General features: G+C 44.3%; 1 protein-coding gene across 1 annotated transcript in view; it reads left to right on the forward strand.

The window, feature by feature from the left end:
* Nucleotides 1–3,798: 3,798 nt before the first annotated feature.
* Nucleotides 3,799–18,340, forward strand: part of LOC138853884 (BTB/POZ domain-containing adapter for CUL3-mediated RhoA degradation protein 2) — a gene marked incomplete at its 5' end in the record, with an annotated part of 30,172 nt that continues 15,630 nt past the window's right edge. Inside the window, 1 exon segment of the mRNA XM_070093448.1 lies at nt 3,799–3,997. Within this exon segment, the coding sequence (XP_069949549.1) occupies nt 3,799–3,997 (199 nt within the window).

The following is an 18,340-nucleotide window of genomic DNA, read 5'->3' on the forward strand; positions in this document are numbered from 1 at the left end:
CCCCTCCCACACTTAAGGCCACTGCTGAAGAGATCACTTATCCATGATCACTTGTATCAAATATAGCGAAGGTGTCCAGTGAAATTAACAGCACTGCATTTCCTAAAGTGTTCAGTGCTAAATCATTAAAAACTTAACCCAAAGCTCTCTTGATTGATATGATTCATATAAAGAGGTTACTGCTGTCACCAGATATAAAGATGCTATTTCTCTGGTGGCAGTGAATAATGCTACTACTTTGGAGGCAAGCCTTGGCTTTATTGGGTTCAGTATATGCAGTGTGTTTAACAAGGCCTTGCCAGCCTTACTGAACTGACAAGAGAGTGAGGGAAGGGAGGTCTTCCTCTGTGGCTGTCTGACACAGTTGTGAGGCAGATGTAGGGTCTTTGGGGTGAGGTCTAGGTAGACCTAAGCCCTGACAGATGGCAGCACATGGCTTAGTGGCATGAGTGCAAAATATAAAACCCAGAGTGGTACATCTACACACAGACTGACTGCCTGGTAAAACATTACTTTGCTCTAGGAAACAAAACAGTTGATTAAAAATAGCATTTTCAGTCTTACTAGGAAGATTAGGAAGGACTGTAAGACCTTTTCTGAATCAAGGGAAGGTGTCTTGAGGAGTTGATGAACCAAGGCCACTTCATAGACTGTAAAACATCCTCTTTGAAAAAAACAGTTGTTCAACAAGTTACTAATGGAACAGCACTTTCATATGTGGGCAAGATTTTTTAAAATATTTATAGAGTCTAATATACAATATATCTTATTAGCACCTCTGATATACCCCAGAACCCCTCCTTGGTAATTGGAGCAAAATGAGGAAAGATAATCTGTAATAAATTACAAACCAGAACATTGACAGGGAACTCTCCATCCTTTTGAGCTGAATGAAGATCCTAACAAATATTCTTTATTGCCTCGCCAAAATAATCAAGTGTAGGCTGAGACCATCTGAAAAGCAGTCAGAGGTAGGCAAAGCAGGTTCAGATATGGAACAAAGCAGGAGACATTGATTAGCATGATAAAATTAAATTTTTCTCCTTGTAGTATTTCATCTTATGAAGCAATACCCTCTTTGTGACTGCTCTATTGACTTGATATAAACCAACCATGATGCAGGAATATGCAGTCTACACCACCAACACATTCCACACTATGAAACCTACATAGCTGGACAAGAGGAATCATACCAAGAGATAAAATCATAAATCAAGATCTTTTTAGTGATCAAAGGACAGAACTTACTAGCAGCCACATCCTCAAATACATCATCATGAATCTTTGCTAACTAGTCAATACACAGTGTACAGTGTTCCAGAACACATATTGTACCTCAAAACTATTGCAACTCAAACCCCAAAATACATAGTTTTATGGTAATTTGCTCCAAGATGCCAGAACACCAAAACTGTCCTGGAATATTTTTTGCTGTAGAAACACTGAAGTAAACAAGCATGGTAAACAAGTATAGGCTTCAGCTTGAAATCTCCATAGCATTGGCAGAGGCAGAGCAGAGTAAGACTGACCAAAGCAGGGTAGGACAGGCCAGAGCAGGCAGGGCTGGGCAGGACAGGACAGGCCAGAGCTGCCAGGACAGGGTAGGACAGGCCAGAGCAAGCAGGGCTGGACAGTCCAGAGCAGGCAGGACACGACAGGCCAGAGCAGCTGGGACATTGTAGGACAGGCCAGAGCAGGCAGTGCAGGTCAGGACAGGATATGCCAGAGCAGTCAGGGCTGGACAGGCCAGAGCAGGCAGGTCAGGTCAGGACAGGATATGCCAGAGCAGTCAGGGCAGGACAGGACAGGATATGCCAGAGCAGTCAGGGCAGGACAGGCCAGAGTAGGCAGGACAGGACAGGCCAGAGCAGGACAGAACAGGACTGGACAGGCCAGATCAGGCAGGACAGGATATACCAGAGCATTCAGGGCAGACAGGACAGACCAGAGCAGCCAGGTCAGAGCAGGCAGCACAGGTCAGGACAGGATATGCAAGTGCAGTCAGGGCAGGACAGGCCAGAGCAGGCAGGACAGGACAGGACAGATCAGGTGGGACAGGATATGCCAGAGCATTCAGGGCAGGACAGGACAGGCCAGAGCAGGCAGGGCAGGACAGGACAGACCAGAGCAGGCAGGACAGGATATGCCAGAGCATTCAGGGCAGGACAGGACAGACCAGAGCAGCCAGGACAGGGTAGGTCAGGCCAGAGCAGGCAGCATAGGTCAGGACAGGATATGCAAGAGCAGTCAGGGCAGGACAGGCCAGAACAGGCAGGGCAGGACAGGCCAGAACAGGCAGGACAGGACAGGACAGATCAGGCAGGACATGATATGCCAGAGCATTCAGGGCAGGACAGGAAAGGCCAGAGCAGGCAGGGCAGGACAGGACAGACCAGAGCAGGCAGGACAGGATATGCCAGAGCATTCAGGGCAGGACAGGACAGGCCAGAGCAGGCAGGACAGGACAGGACAGATCAGGCAGGACAGGATATGCCAAAGCATTCAGAGCAGGACAGGACAGGACAGATCAGGCAGGACAGGATATGCCAAAGCATTCAGAGCAGGACAGGACAGGCCAGAGCAGCCAGGACAGGGTAGGTCAGGCCAGAGCAGGCAGCATAGGTCAGGACAGGATATGCAAGAGCAGTCAGGGCAGAACAGGCAGGGCAGGACAGGCCAGAGCAGGCAGGGCAGGACAGGACAGGCCTGGCTAGAGCAGGCAGGACAGGATATGCTAGAGCAGTCAGGGCAAGATAGGACAGGCCAGAGCAGGCAGGACAAGGTAGGACAGGCCAGAGCAGACAGGACAAGGTAGGATAGGCCAGAGCAGACAGGACAGGACAGGGCAGGTCAGAACAGGACAGGACAGGTCAGAGCAGGCAGGTCAGGACAGGCATGAGCAAATATGGTAGGACAGGCCAGAGCAGACAAGGCAGGACAGGACAGGGTAAAGACAGGTAAAGAATAGTAGAGTTGATATTTACTCTAGCCATACCCTCCCACCCCCTAATGTTTGGAACATGTACCATCTTTCTCCTTTCCTCCCTCACTCTGCCTGCCTTCTTCCTTTCCACTCTCCTTCCCACTCACCTCCACCTTCACTCCATTTAAGATCTTTTCTTCACCCTGTCTTGTCTCTGGACTGAGGCTCACCCACATCTGCCTGATCATCATATTGTATCATATCCTATCTCAATTTTTTCATCACAACTCTTAAATTCTATGGTAAGGGTAAATTTTAACTCAACTCGAAATTATCATAACTTATGGGACCACTGTACATGCATCCACCTTGCCCAAAGCATCTCACCATCGCACCAACCTGGTCAAGATCAAGGTTTCTGTAATTATTGAAAGACAGTATGTGTTCAGAAGGTGGTGGTCCTAAAATGATCATACATAGTAATATCATTGTTTTTAATGCTCTTGAGAATTGAGGAGATTTCTGTTTTTTGTTCTAATAATTTTTTTTTTGTTTTTTTTTTTTGCTTGGAGCCATGGCTTTTAAAAGCTTACCCTCTTAAAGTGGTCACTTATCAAACCAACTCATAATGTTGCCTGTACATAATGAATTTCAAAACCTGCACTTTTGTTTTCATCTACATACTGAACAGCTTTTTATGCTTGTTTAAGTATTTAGCAATTTTTCCTTTGATCTGCAAACTCTGTATTTTCTTAACACCTATGACAGTGTGTGACTGTATGCATTAGTGATGTCTTAAACAAATCTCTAGTTTTTTTTTTATATGAAAGGAATATTTTGTTGAGGAACCTCCAAATATTTTTTTTTATTTGCAGCACATCGGATGATAATTTGTTAAAGAATATAGAACTCTTTGATCGTCTGTCACTACGGTTCAGCAGAAGAGTATTATTCATAAAAGATGTAATTGGCTCAAATGAGATCTGTCTTTGGGCCTTTTATGGACATGGGAAAAAGTTAGCTGAAGTTTGTTGCACTTCAATTGTTTATGCAACAGATAGAAAACATACCAAGGTAAGAGTTTCCTCTTTTTTAATACATTATTACTATTAACTCTTTAACTGTCTAATGTACTAGTATGTAGGTGGTGGTACTGTGTTTGATGTACTAGTATGTAGGTGGTGGTACTGTGTTTGATGTACTAATATGCAGGTGGTGGTACTGTGTTTGATGTACTAGTATGCAGGTGGTGGTACTGTGTTTGATGTACTAATATGCAGGTGGTGGTACTGTGTTTGATGTACTAATATGCAGGTGGTGGTACTGTGTTTGATGTACTAGTATGTAGGTGGTGGTACTGTGTTTGATGTACTAATATGCAGGTGGTGGTACTGTGTTTGATGTACTAATATGCAGGTGGTGGTACTGTGTTTGATGTACTAGTATGCAGGTGGTGGTACTGTGTTTGATGTACCAATATGCACCATGTTTTGCACCCACAAATCTGCCACCTGCCAATATTTTTTACCCCAGGACAACTCTTTGAGGGTCGTCTTTCATCTATTTATGCATTTGAAAAATCTAAGGCCAGTTGGGTCCACATAATGTATCTCCTTAACTACTTGGAATGACTGTATGTCCAGTGTACTATTATGCCTCACTAGCAAAAATAAACAAAGGAACCAGTAGCTATTGTTCCACCACTAGCTTTCCTACCAGCAAACAGGGTGTGCAAGCAGTTCCGAGATGACTTACTCAGTCCAAATTTATTGCAATTTCAAGTACGTACTCTTCTTAATATTTTTTGCTTAGCAAATGCTGCTTAAAATTCAAATTTTTCAAAGATTCTTAATGTAGTCATACCTTCAAGACATAAAGAAGTCAAAAATGGATAAGGTAAATAAATATCTGCCTGGAAATCCTATGCTATTATTATCCTGCACCAAATATTATTCCTGGAGATTTCAACCTTCCAGATGTAAAATAGGAGATGATGGACAACACCATTGTACCACAAATAGTACCTGGAAGCGCTAGTACAACAGACATACAGTGTATTAAGGAATTACGGTATTGGGGTTATGTGAAAAGTTTTCTTTGAATCAACAGGTAACAACCTACTGGAAATGGAAATACACTGGACTAGATCTTCACAAACAATGCACATGGTTTATTTCAGGAGGAAGCACCTAGTTAGAGACTGACTGACCACCATTAACAATGATTCAGTATAAAATGCTCACAGATAGATGAGGCTTGGCTTCTCCGACGAGTCTTCAGTTGGGTTGTTTAATAGTCAACCTACCTGCTGACCCGTGGTGGAGGCCAGGTCAAATGCCCTTCACTGAACAGTACTGCTTAGTTCATCACCTCTGCCTTTATTGGTAAATCATTTATTTATTTATTGAATGATACACCTAAATATAGCTTATTATAAACAAGAAGATAAATTAGATAGTAGAAAATGGGTTCAAATGAACGTTTCTCTACATTCCTTCCAAAAAGAAATGGTTAACTATGAATATGCAAATTGTTAGTGAAGTTTAGTAAATTTAAGGACTATGTAAATTTTAGCATGGCCTGGTTATGAAAATTGCCTTTAAAAATTGGCATAACTATCTTTGTTTTGCCTGGGTTTCATCAGAGGACTTGAGGTGGTAGGAAAAGTATAATTTGAAAGCTTCACAAATAGTATTAACATGTTCCTTTATCTGTAGACATTATTTAAATAACCTACACAGTGTGTTAATGTGATCCAAGACTTCATTGTAATGTACAACCTACATATAATGTTAATGTGATCCAAGACTTCATTGTAATGTACAACCTACATATAATGTTAATGTGATCCAAGACTTCATTGTAATGTACAACCTACATATAATGTTAATGTGATCCAAGACTTCATTGTAATGTACAACCTACATATAATGTTAATGTGATCCAAGACTTCATTGTAATGTACAACCTACATATAATGTTAATGTGATCCAAGACTTCATTGTAATGTACAACCTACATATAATGTTAATGTGATCCAAGACTTAGTTATACTAATGTATTCAAGAGAAGCAGCAAATATTTTCAGTTTATACCACTGTATCAGTTATATTAAGTTTTCTATTATCACTTATATTGTGTTCAATATTTAGTCAGTGTTTACATTCTGAAGGGTTGCTGATACAGTACTGTTAGTTCTTATTTAGGGATGTCTCAGAAATATTATTATTACATACAGTATTAATGTACAGGGTCAGTGCCACTTTCATCCCCACCCACCCACCCTTACATTCACCCACCTACCCTCACACTCATCCACCTACCCTCACACTCACCCACCTACCCTCACACTCACCCACTTACCCTCACACTCATCTACATACCCTCACACTCATCCACCTACCCTCACACTCACCCACCTACCCTCACACTCACCCACCTACCCTCACACTCATCCACCTACGCTCACACTCATCTACCTACCCTCACACTCATCTACCTACCTACTCACCCTCACATTCACCCATCTACCCACCCTCACACACCCACCCACCCTCATCCACCCACCCTCACATTCACCCACCTATCCACCCACCCTATCAGTCACCCACCTACCCATCCTCACATGTTCACCCACCTATCTACCCTCCCTCTCATTTACCCACCCACCCTCCTACCCTCATTCATGCACCTACCCACCCTCTCATTCACCCACCTACCCACCCTCTCATTCACCCACCCTCCCACCCTCTCATTCACCCACCTACCCACCCTCTCATTCACCCACCTACCCACCCTCTCACCCACCTACCCCACCCTCTCATTCACCCACCTACCCCACCCTCTCATTCACCCACCTACCCCACCTTCTCATTCACCCCCTACCCCACCTTCTCATTCACCCACCTACCCCACCCTCTCATTCACCCACCTACCCCACCTTCTCATTCACCCACCTACCCCACCCTCTCATTCACCCAACTACCCTCCCTCCCATCCTCTCATTCACCCACCTACCCACCCTCCCACCCTCTCATTCACCCACCCATCCACCCTCTCTCCCTCACACTACCCCTACCAACCCTCCCTCACACTTTTTCACATGTATTCGCCCTTGCACACATGTACTCAACTTTCACACACGTACTCACCCATACACACGTACTCACCCGTGCACACACATACTCACCCTTGCACACACATACTCACCCTTGCATGTGTACTCACCCTCGCACACACGTACTCACCCTTGCACACATGTACTCACCCGTGCACACACGTACTTATCCTTGCACACATTTACTCACCCTTGCACACATACCCTGCACAAATGTACTCACCCTTGCAGGCACATACTCACCCTTGCACACGTACTCATCCTTGCATACACGTACTCACCCTTGCACATACCCTTGTACATACTCACCCTTGCACACATGTACTCACCCTTGCACACATGTACTCACCTTTGCACACACGTACTCAGCCTCACCTACCCTCTCACTCTTATTCCTTTCTCACAGCCTGTACTCTTAGTGTTCTTTGTGTTCAGTACTGTCTCTAGAACCAACCATCATGAAAAATAAATTTTATAATTTAGACGACAGACAGTCAATACTGCTGCAGTTTGCAAGTTCTTGGAGTGATTTGTTAGCAAATATTTAGTTTGGTGCTTGAAAACCCAAAATCTCTTTCCCTTCATCAGTTTAGTTTTCATATTGGCCATCCTATCATCACACATTTAATCCAGTTGTATGCTTTCATTCACAATATCTTCACTAATAATCTGTGTCTTACTGAAGTCTTTTTTTTTTTATTTTTTTATTAATCTAAGCCCATTCCTTAGGCCTTTGAGGTAATTTCCCTTTGTTCCTTAGAGATATCTTGTGAGAGTGGCACACTTATGTGTCTGGGTAAATAGTAACTTTACCCCTGATCTTGTCCAGGCTGAAAGCATCCCTCAAGGTTGCTCTCTTAGCAGTACCCTCTCCCTTCTTGCCATTAATGATCTTCACGTTACAGCATGTGCAGAAATTGACTGTCTTCTTGTAGCGACCTCTCCAAGTATATTGTTCATTGTGCTTCCAGCTGGGGCCACCTCTCAATGGGTTTAAATTTTATGTTGTTAAAACACATCAGATCACACTCACAAGAGGCCATATTATTCCTCATGTCATTCTTTACCTGTATGGTATATCTAAATAAGATATTGTCAAATTTCTCAATCTTCTGAATGCCCTGGAAGCCTCTCATAATCTCCTGCCTCCTCCAACTTCACGCTCGCTATTGACTGACCATTTCCATTCTCATTCTCATGCTATTGCAGTGTACAGTGATGGTTCTAAATCCTCCAGAGGTGTTGGATAAGCAGCAGTTTTTCCTGAAAGAATAATCAAAGGTCATTTTCTAGAATTGGCCAATATTTCACAGCATTTATATTCAGTTCCCACTTCTGTCATACACATCATCCCATCGATGTCCGCATCCTCACCCTTAGTTGTTTTTGACTCCTATAGTACATTTCAGGCTGTCCAGAAATTCAATTCCCGTATCCCTTTATCCTTAATGTACAACTTTAGGGGGCAGTCAGGCAATTCTCCGTGCGCTCTTAAAAAAAATGGAAAAATTATGGAAATTGAGTTATTTATACAGAAAAATAGCTTAACTCTTTGACAACACAATGGAACAAGAATCAATGTTCTACGACATTTCTACAAGAAATTATAGTCATTTATATCAGGTATGCCTCTTCAAGGGGGGCTCCTTGGCGTGGTGAAGAGGCTCTTGGTCTGAGGAATTAGACCTGTCGGTCTCCTTCCTCAGACCGAACCTAATTACCCCCCAATCCCCCATTCCCTATCCCATCCTCCCCATCCTCCCCTTTTTCCTTTCCTCCTCCTCCTCCCCACCCCTCCCTTTTGCCCTTCCTTTTTGGCCTTTGGGGTTTTTTTTTTTTTTTACCCACAGGCACGCTAGTTCCTAGGTAGGGGAAAGGGTACCGGGGTCCATCCCATTCCATTGAGGTTCTTGGCGGTGGCGTAGTTTGCCGTGGAATCTGGATTGCCTGGGGATGTCCCGATCCCTCTCCGGTATCCCGGAGGGTGGCTTTGGGTGTCTCTCGGGTGACGGGTGTATCTCTGGAAGCCACCTTTCGGATTCCGGGGGTGGTGGCCGAAGGAGGTATGCTTTGTGGCGGATTTCCGGCCGCCCTCTCTTTTGTCCACCGAGGTAGCTCGGCAAATGTGAGGTTGCTATCCCGGATTGCCGGTGTTGAGAAATGGCATTACCAGCTAAGTTTAAACAGTGAACACTTAACTTAAAGACAACTCATCGCCTGCACAGCCGCCCCTGCAGACGAGGTCTAGAAGCTGTCGAAACCATCTCACAACGGGCTGTCAAGAAATATAATTTGTAAGATTATAAATTACCCCTAAGGGGTGTTATGTCAGCATTTCATTCACTGATGGCTGACAACTTACTTGTTTGGACTCAAAAGTCCACACCTTACTACTGACTATAGGTTGATTACAAACTCCTTGTGACTCAAGAACTGCGCAGTCCCCCGTTCTACAAGAAATTCGTAACATACCTTGCTCTTGTAGCGTGAGCTTTGGTGTTCTTCACACCTTCGACAGGTATCGGTGACTTGATAGAAGCTGAAGTGTCCTTGGATGTCCATGTCTTCCATTGTCTAGGAAACGCACACTGGTACACTATGTTCCACAAGATTTGTCTTTATTGTTCACAATGTTATCACTGAAGAAGCTGATCACACTTCTCTTAAGTGTTTATTGTGTTTTATGAGACACTTTGTTCACACTAACGCACAGATCGTTCTTTGTTGGTTATCCTGGCGTCAGTGTCACTCTCAGTAGAGTCAAAAGTAATCTGGCGATGCCACACCGCCCCAAGCCGTCACTGCCCTATCACAAAAAAAAGCTGACCTAGTACTCCTTGCTTCCTTGCCACTTCCTCGATGAAGCAAAGCAGAATGTTTGATTCTTGCTGTCTTAAGCATAGACAACAATGTCCACTATTTTTACCATGGTAATAAAGTGGGAGCAGGATTTTCCTTAATTGTCCTGCTAAGTAAGAGATGTACTGTCTCTTATAAAAATACACTTTGCAACACCGCTGCAAGGAGCAGAGGTCACTTGACTACGTCGCATAGCATCTGTGATCAATTACTCACTGTAGCAGTAAACAAGACGCTCGCCCCTTCTGAGAAGGCTTGGCCCCCCCAGGGCTGAAAGGGGCTGAAAGGGCTGAAGGGGGCTGATACCCCCCTCCTGGAGAAAATTTCTCCACAGCCGGTTTACTGGCATGATGGGTAGGGTATGGCACGGGTTCCATGCTGCATCTGCGCTACTTGTGGTGCTGAGGTCCTCTTGGGCGCGGAGGGAGATTTCTGGCCCTCTCATTCCTCCTAGGAGCTATCCCTCCCCGGTTCCCCCTTCTTTTTATTCTTTTTTTTTATTTTTATTTTCTTCTTTTTTTTCTTAAAAACAAAAAGAAAGAAGTAACCTAACCATGGCAGCCCTAGTCCATGAACCTGCTACCCCTGGGCCCCTTCTTGATACCACACCCCGTTCTGACCCCGCCTCGTCTTTGGACCACTCTTCGGACACTCCTCATGCCTCTGTACCTCTTGCCGGTTCTGTTTCCTCACCCGCTTCAGGTACTGAGGCCTCGACTGACTCCTTTGATTTATCTGACCTTCGCTCTTCTCTGACTATGCTTCCGGCCTCTCCCTCTACGGTGCGGCAATTTTCGAATCGCCGACCCGTTCCACGTCGGACCAACTCTGGTCCCACGCCTAAACGCCAACGACAATTACCTGCTGATGATACTTCTCCACCTTCTCGTTCTTCTCAGAAAAGATTGACACGTCCTTCACTACCTTTCCACGCTCAGTTTCAGACTGCACAATGGACTAAATTCTTCACTTTACGACCGACTTCTTCTACTGCCTATCTTTCTGACCACAGTATTGGCAAGGCACTCCTACGCCATGTTGGTAAAGATATTTCTTTTCATGCTCTTCAGAGCGGTACGCGCATCATTACCATACAGAATGCTACCCAGGCTCATGAGCTTTCTCGTCTTTCCCATATCGATACTGTTCCTGTCACTGTTGAAAAACATCATTCCCTCAATTCTTGTAGTGGTACCGTCATTCTGCCCCATACCATAGTTCAACAAAATTTCCAGACATGTGGCACTGACATTCTTGAACAGCTGGAACTCCAAGATCTCCCAATCCTCAAGGTAGACACTTATGTTCTTCCTGCCCGTGGGCGGAGACGATACCCTAGCAATGTGGCTCGTTTAACTATTGACAGCCGTGAACTCCCATCCTCAATTTATGTAGCAGGACATCGGTTACAAGTTCGAAAGGTGATCCCTACACCGCAACAGTGTAGAAATTGCTGGCGATTTGGCCATCCAGTGAAATATTGCAGATCTATCGCCGAATGCCCAGTCTGTGGTGCCGATGACCATTCTAATACGTCTTGCAATCGACCTCCCTCTTGCCTTAATTGTCATGAGACTCACCCTTCGTACTCTCGCCGTTGTCAAGTCTACTTAAACGAGCGGGAAATCCGTTACCTCAAAGAGGCAGAAGGTCTCCCTTATGCCATGGCAGTTTCTCATCTCCGCCTCCAAGGGAGACTACCTCGTGTTTCTTATTCCCGTGTTTCAAAAGGTCCCCCCACTTCTGGTATACCATCTTCTGCACCCACCTCTGTGGTTACCTCTCCCATAGTCACTCCTGTATCTAATTCTTTTGCTGTCCTCAGCTCAGACGTCCCTACTTCAACGCCTCAGTCTGATCTCGCTTCTTCGTGTTCTCTCTCACAAGCCTCAGTAGCGACGAGATCTCGTATGACACCTCCTCCCAATCGTCCCTCTACTTCTCAAAAGTCAAAAAAAGGTCCGTTAACACCTCCTACCCATCTTCCATCTCCTCATTTTACCTTCCCTGTCTCTGTACCTGGTTCTCCCCCTCTCACTGGCTCTGTTACAAGTGTAGAGGTTCACCCTCCTCCTCGTACTATACCTTCCTCCCCTGTTCCCTCCCAAGTTTCTTCCTCTTCTGCCACCTCCCAGGTTTCTGCCTCTTCTGTCCCCTTCCACGTTTCTCCAGTTCCCTCCACCCTTTCGCCCCCCCTACCTTGGTAGAGTCCAATACAGTTCCAATCTTTACTCATCCTCCCCCTACCATTTCCAATATTGTCTCCCATACGACGTCTCTGAATTCCGAAACACTTGAAGCAATCTCTGAATATATTGCAGAGACCGAACCATCAATGGACACCGATCCACCCTCCACTCCTCTCTCCTCTGCTCCATCTGCGCAACTCCTTTCTTCACAGCGCACCGTTCCTTCACTGCTTGAACGTTTTCCACTGCCTCCGCATGTGGACTTTTCTAACCCCTCTAGTCCGTAGGAACCCTTACCTGCAGATTTCAGGTATCTTTATCATTGCCAATCATGGCCTATTTACAGTGGAATATACGCAGCCTCAGGGGTAATCGGGGTGAGCTTCAGATGTTACTCTCCCAGTTTTCCCCTGTTGGTGTTTGCTTACAGGAACCAAAATTACACTCTGCTGTTATCTCTCACATCTCAGGCTATAATTTATTGTATTCTTCAGATCCTTTTCCTGATGGGATCTTTAATGAAAGTGCCCTTCTTCTACGCACTGATATTCCGTTCCATCAGCTATTTGTTCGTACTTCGCTGCATTACACAGCAGCCCGTATCCACTTGCATAGGTGGTATACGCTCTGTTCTTTATATCTCTCTCCTTCTTGGGCATTATCTATTCCGGATATTGCCTTTCTTGTTTCGTCATTACCGCCACCGATTCTGTTACTTGGTGATTTTAATGCCCACCATTTCCTCTGGGGGGGTGGGGTCTCACTGTGATTCCCGTGGCATTCAGTTAGAGGCTTTTCTTGCCACCCACCCCCTCCATGTTTTAACCCTTTGAGGGTCGACAGGCCCTCTCCGAAACTCATTCTCAGGGTCGGCCAAATTTAAAAAAAAAAAAAATTATTTTCTCTTATGAAAAGATAGAGAATCTTTTCCCGATCATAAAGACACCAAAAGTTTGAAATTTGATAGAAAACTTACGGAATTATGCTCTCGCAAAGTTAGCGGTCTCGGCGATGTTTACGCATCGGCGAGTTTGCCCACTTTGAGCCCCATTTTCGGCCAATTTCACTGTACTAGTCGACAAAACACATGAATATTTCGCTAGAACTCCATTTTTTCTATCGAATGGGTGCAAGAAACCACCCATTTATAAATTCAACTATCCAGTACAGTGGTCAGAATTTAGCAATTTTGCCAATTTCACACAAATTTCAAAAGATGCCAATTTTCGAATAGGGTCCAGAATAAACAAGTAAGACATTCCTGGCACTAAAATGACATTTCCTCTAGTCATTAGTCACGTCTCAAGGCCCCTCTTATATTCTTTTGCTTTCCACTTTGAATTTTTATTCTCACAAAAAATATAAGATTTACTGTTATGCAGACTACTGCATTAGTGTAAAAAATGGTATAAATATTATTGGTGCACTTGTAAAAGAATATTAGACTCACCAGTTGACGTGTATTGCACGCTTGGCACGATTTGTTTACTTTTGAAGTTTGGTAAAAATCGAACATTTCTGCTACTTTGAGCTCAATTTCAAGGCACCTTTCATTGTAAAACCAGTCAAAATCATCTCAATTTCTGTAATATGTCTTCCATTCTATAAAATGAGACCAAGAAAACTAGAATACAACAATAAATACCATACGAAAATACACTGCAAAGTCGCTGATTTATTAAAAAAAAATGGTCAAAGTTTTTTTTTTCTCATTATGCACTGTGTGCTGCAGGATTTTTTTTAGACTGTGCACACTGACCACATAGACCCATTCTTTCATATGAAGGCCTACCAGCTTTCTCCCACTAGATTTGAGGCCGCTAGAATTTATGAGTACTAGTACGTCAAAAACCCCTACGCGTAAAACGTACTAGTACGACCAAAACCCTCAAAGGGTTAAATACAGGTACGCACACTCATTTTGATCCTCGGACTCATACTCTCTCTTGCATCGATCTCTCAGTCTGCTCTTCCTCCACCGCATTAGACTTCACTTGGTCTGTTCTCCCGGACTTACATGACAGCGATCATTTCCCAATCATTCTTACTTCCCCTTCATATTCACCACCTCTTCGCATCCCACGCTGGCAATTTGATCGGGCAAATTGGAACCTTTACTCACATCTAACTGTTTTTAGAGAGGTTCCTTCTTCGTCCTCCATCGATGAGCTTTTACACCTCTTCTCGTCCTCCGTTTTAACTGCAGCTTCTCATTCTATACCTCAAACTTCGGGCAGGCATTTTCAGAAATGCGTGCCTTGGTGGTCTCCTGCTTGTGCTCGTGCAGTACGTTTGAAACGCGCTGCATGGGGCAGGTACCGGTACAACAGAACCACAGAGAGACTCCTTGATTTTAAACAGAAGCGTGCGATCACTCGCCATGTCATCCGTGACGCTAAACGCACTTGCAGGCGAGATTATGTCTCCACCATCATCTCTGCTTCCTCTATGAGTGCAGTCTGGAAAAAAGTACGAAAACTGAGTGGTAAATATTCTCCTGACCCGGCTCCTGTTCTGCGGGTTGCCGGTGTTGATATAGCAAACCCACTAGATGTTGGCAATGAAATTGGCAATCATCTGGTCCGTATTTCTCAGGGACTCCATCTATGCCCCTCATTTCTTTCCTCAAAGTCTGCCAGAGAGTTAGCACCCTTGGACTTTTCTTCTCTCAGAGAAGAACAGTATAATGTGCCTTTTACACTTCAAGAATTGGAGGCAACACTCTCAGCTTGCCGATCATCGGCAGCTGGGCCCGACGACATTCATATTCGTATGCTACAACATTAACATCAGTCAGTCCTTGCAGTCCTATTACGCCTTTACAATCTTATTTGGTCACAAGGAGTTCTTCCACAGCTGTGGAAATCCGCCATTGTTCTCCCTTTCCGCAAACCAGGCACTACGGGACATGAAACCTCCCACTATCGTCCCATTGCTCTTACCAGTGCAGTTTGCAAAGTGATGGAACGCCTAGTAAATAGACGTTTAGTGTGGTATTTAGAGACACACAACAGTCTCTCCACTCATCAATATGGCTTTCGTAAGGGACGTTCTACCATAGACCCCTTACTACGCTTGGATACGTATGTTCGTAATGCCTTTGCGAATAACCACTCAGTTATTGCCATATTTTTTGACCTTGAGAAGGCATATGACACAACTTGGAGGTATAATATTTTAGCCCAAGCCCACTCCTTAGGCCTTCGAGGCAATCTACCATCCTTCCTTAAGAACTTTTTAACTGACAGGCATTTCCGTGTTCGGGTTAATAATGTGCTCTCCCCGGACTTTATCCAAGCTGAAGGTGTCCCCCAGGGATGTGTTCTGAGCACAACACTTTTTCTCCTTGCTATTAATGATTTGGCCTCTAGTCTTCCATCAAATATTTGGTCATCACTCTATGTTGATGACTTCGCTATTGCCTGTGCAGGCGCTGACTGTCACCTCATTACAGTTTCTCTCCAGCATGCAGTCGACCGTGTTTCCAATTGGGCCACCACACGTGGGTTTAAATTTTCCAGCTCTAAAACCCACCAAATTACTTTCACTAGACGCTCTGTCATCTCAGATCATCCTTTGTACCTCTATGGCTCCCGTATCCTTGAACGTGATACAGTCAAGTTTCTGGGCCTCCTCTTTGATCGTAGGTTATCCTGGAAACCTCACATTACCTCTCTGAAGGCAACTTGTCACAGCCGGCTGAACCTTCTTAAAACCCTTGCTCATCTTTCATGGGGAGCTGATCGTCGAACCCTCCTTCGCCTACATTCCACCCTTATTTTATCGAAACTTGATTATGGTGACCAGATCTATTCAGCGGCATCTCCTGCTACTCTCTCTAGACTTAACCCCATTCATCACCAAGGATTACGTCTGTGCCTTGGTGCTTTTCGCTCTTCCCCTGTCGAGAGCCTCTATGCAGAAGCGAACGTTCCATCCTTATCCGATCGCCGTAATGCCCATTGCCTTCGCTACTATGTACGCTCTCATGATCTCCGCAATCCTTCCATTTATAGAATGGTCACTGATATTAGTAGGCATTCTTTATTTGTTCGCTGCCCCTGTTTACTCCGTCCCTTCTCTCTTCGCCTTCATTCGCTCTTGTCTTCTCTTCAATTACCACCTTTCTATGTTCATGTAGCATCTCACTTTTCCGTACCCCCCTGGGAAGTTCCAGCTGTTCGAGTCTGTTCTTTCTCTCTCCCTTGCTCGAAAGCCCAGCTGTCTACGGTCGCTTCCCGCTCTCTTTTTCTTGACCACTTTCACTCTCATTCTCATGCCATTGCTGTGTACACAGATGGCTCTAAGTCTTCTGACGGCGTAGGATTCGCAGCAGTGTTTCCGGACAGCGTCGTACGAGGGCATTTACTATCTTCGGCTAGTATTTTTACTGCTGAATTGTATGCCATCCTTGCAGCACTTATCCGTATTGCATCTATGCCTGTGTCATCATTTGTGGTTGTCTCAGACTCCCTTAGTGCTTTACAGGCTATACAGAAATTTGATACACCTCACCCCTTAGTCCTCCGTATCCATCTTTGGCTACGCCGCATTTTTACCAAGCATAAAGATATTGTTTTTTGTTGGGTCCCTGGTCATGTTGACGTACAGGGCAATGAACAGGCAGATACTGCTGCGCGGTCAGCAGTACATGACCTACCAGTTTCATATAGAGGTATTTCATTTATGGACTATTTTGCTACAATATCTTCCCACCTTCACACTCTTTGGCAACACCGTTGGTCTACTATGTTCGGCAACAAACTTCAATCTATTAAACCAAGTATAGGTTACTGGCCGTCTTCTTATCACCAGTGTCGAGGTTGGGAGACTACTCTCTCCCGTCTTCGTATTGGCCATACTCGTCTTACTTATGGATATCTCATGGAGAGGCGCCCTGCTCCGCTCTGTGAGAATTGCCAAGCTCCATTATCAGTCAGCCACATTCTGTTGGACTGCCCACTTTATCAACGAGCACGCAGAATTTACCTCCGTCGTCGTCTTCGCTCTGCTGCTCTCTCTTTACCTTCCCTTCTCGCTGATGGACCCACCTTTCATCCGGACTCTCTCATTGACTTTTTGACAACAACTGACTTACTTCACAAATTCTGATACCTTCAGCCCTTTCTACTTCAATCTCTTGCTACCCTCTACCCCCGTACTATCCCCTGCCCCGCTGTTTTCTGTAACCTACTGATCATCCCTCCTCCCTTCTGCCATCCAATACCCTCGCTTCCTTCCCTACCCTGCAGCGCTGTATAGGCCTTGTGGCTTAGCGCTTCGTTTTGATTATAATAATAGTAATATATCAGGTATGGTGACAGCGATATGGGTAGCGCGTCTGCTCACAGCCCATATATTTTTTGGAATTTTTTCGTTGTTTTTTAGAGCTTTTTTTTTGCATTATTCTTTCTAATATAATAACTGACTATTTGGCATCATATAAGAGTAAGCGGAGCTTATCCGTAGAGTGCCAGCCAATCAGGAAGCATCTGGGAACACTCGGCCATATTCCCGCTCTAGAGAGAGCCAGGAGAAATCACTTCATTATTACTCTTATATCAACTTTTATATCAACTCTACGGCTTATTTATCTATCAGAATTGATCTAATATGATATAATAGGGCAGATATTTTGCAACATTCCAAGAACTAACAAACTTTATTTTTTTGTGAGATAAAGATAAGTTATTTAGAGGAAAGGTCCTGAAGAAAATTCGTATTAGAATTTTTCTCTCGGCACCAAGTGTCCAAACAACCTTATGTTGTCCCATATAGGAATAAATTGCCCCCAAGGGCATTTTCAGTAAATCAGTCCTTTTTCAGTCTTTTCTCAGTTGTTGTTTGAGGTATATTTTTGATAAATATTTTCAAGAAAGAGTGAAAACACTTTGTCTTGTGCACCAAAACTGGAGGAAATAGGACAGTAAACAAGAAAAAAAAAAATCATTGCCTGACTGCCCCCTTTAGTTATGTTGCATTTTTAGTAGAGAGAGATGTCACTTTTGTATTTGGTCCCTGGATATGTCGATGTTCAGAGCAATGAACAAACACTCAGCTGCTCGATCACCTATTCATGGCATGCTACTTTCCCTCAAGGGTATTCCTTTCTTGGAATATTTCTCAGTGCCTTCCTAACAACTCTGCAGCTATTGGCAACAATATTAGTCTGAGTTAGTCAACAACAAATAGTTTTCTATGACACCATGTTTAGTTTCTGGCCATCTTCCCACTGCTGTTAGGTTTGGAAGA

Source organism: Cherax quadricarinatus, chromosome 42 (genome assembly GCF_038502225.1).
Source record: "Cherax quadricarinatus isolate ZL_2023a chromosome 42, ASM3850222v1, whole genome shotgun sequence".
In the NCBI taxonomy this organism is placed as follows: Eukaryota; Metazoa; Arthropoda; class Malacostraca; order Decapoda; family Parastacidae; genus Cherax; species Cherax quadricarinatus.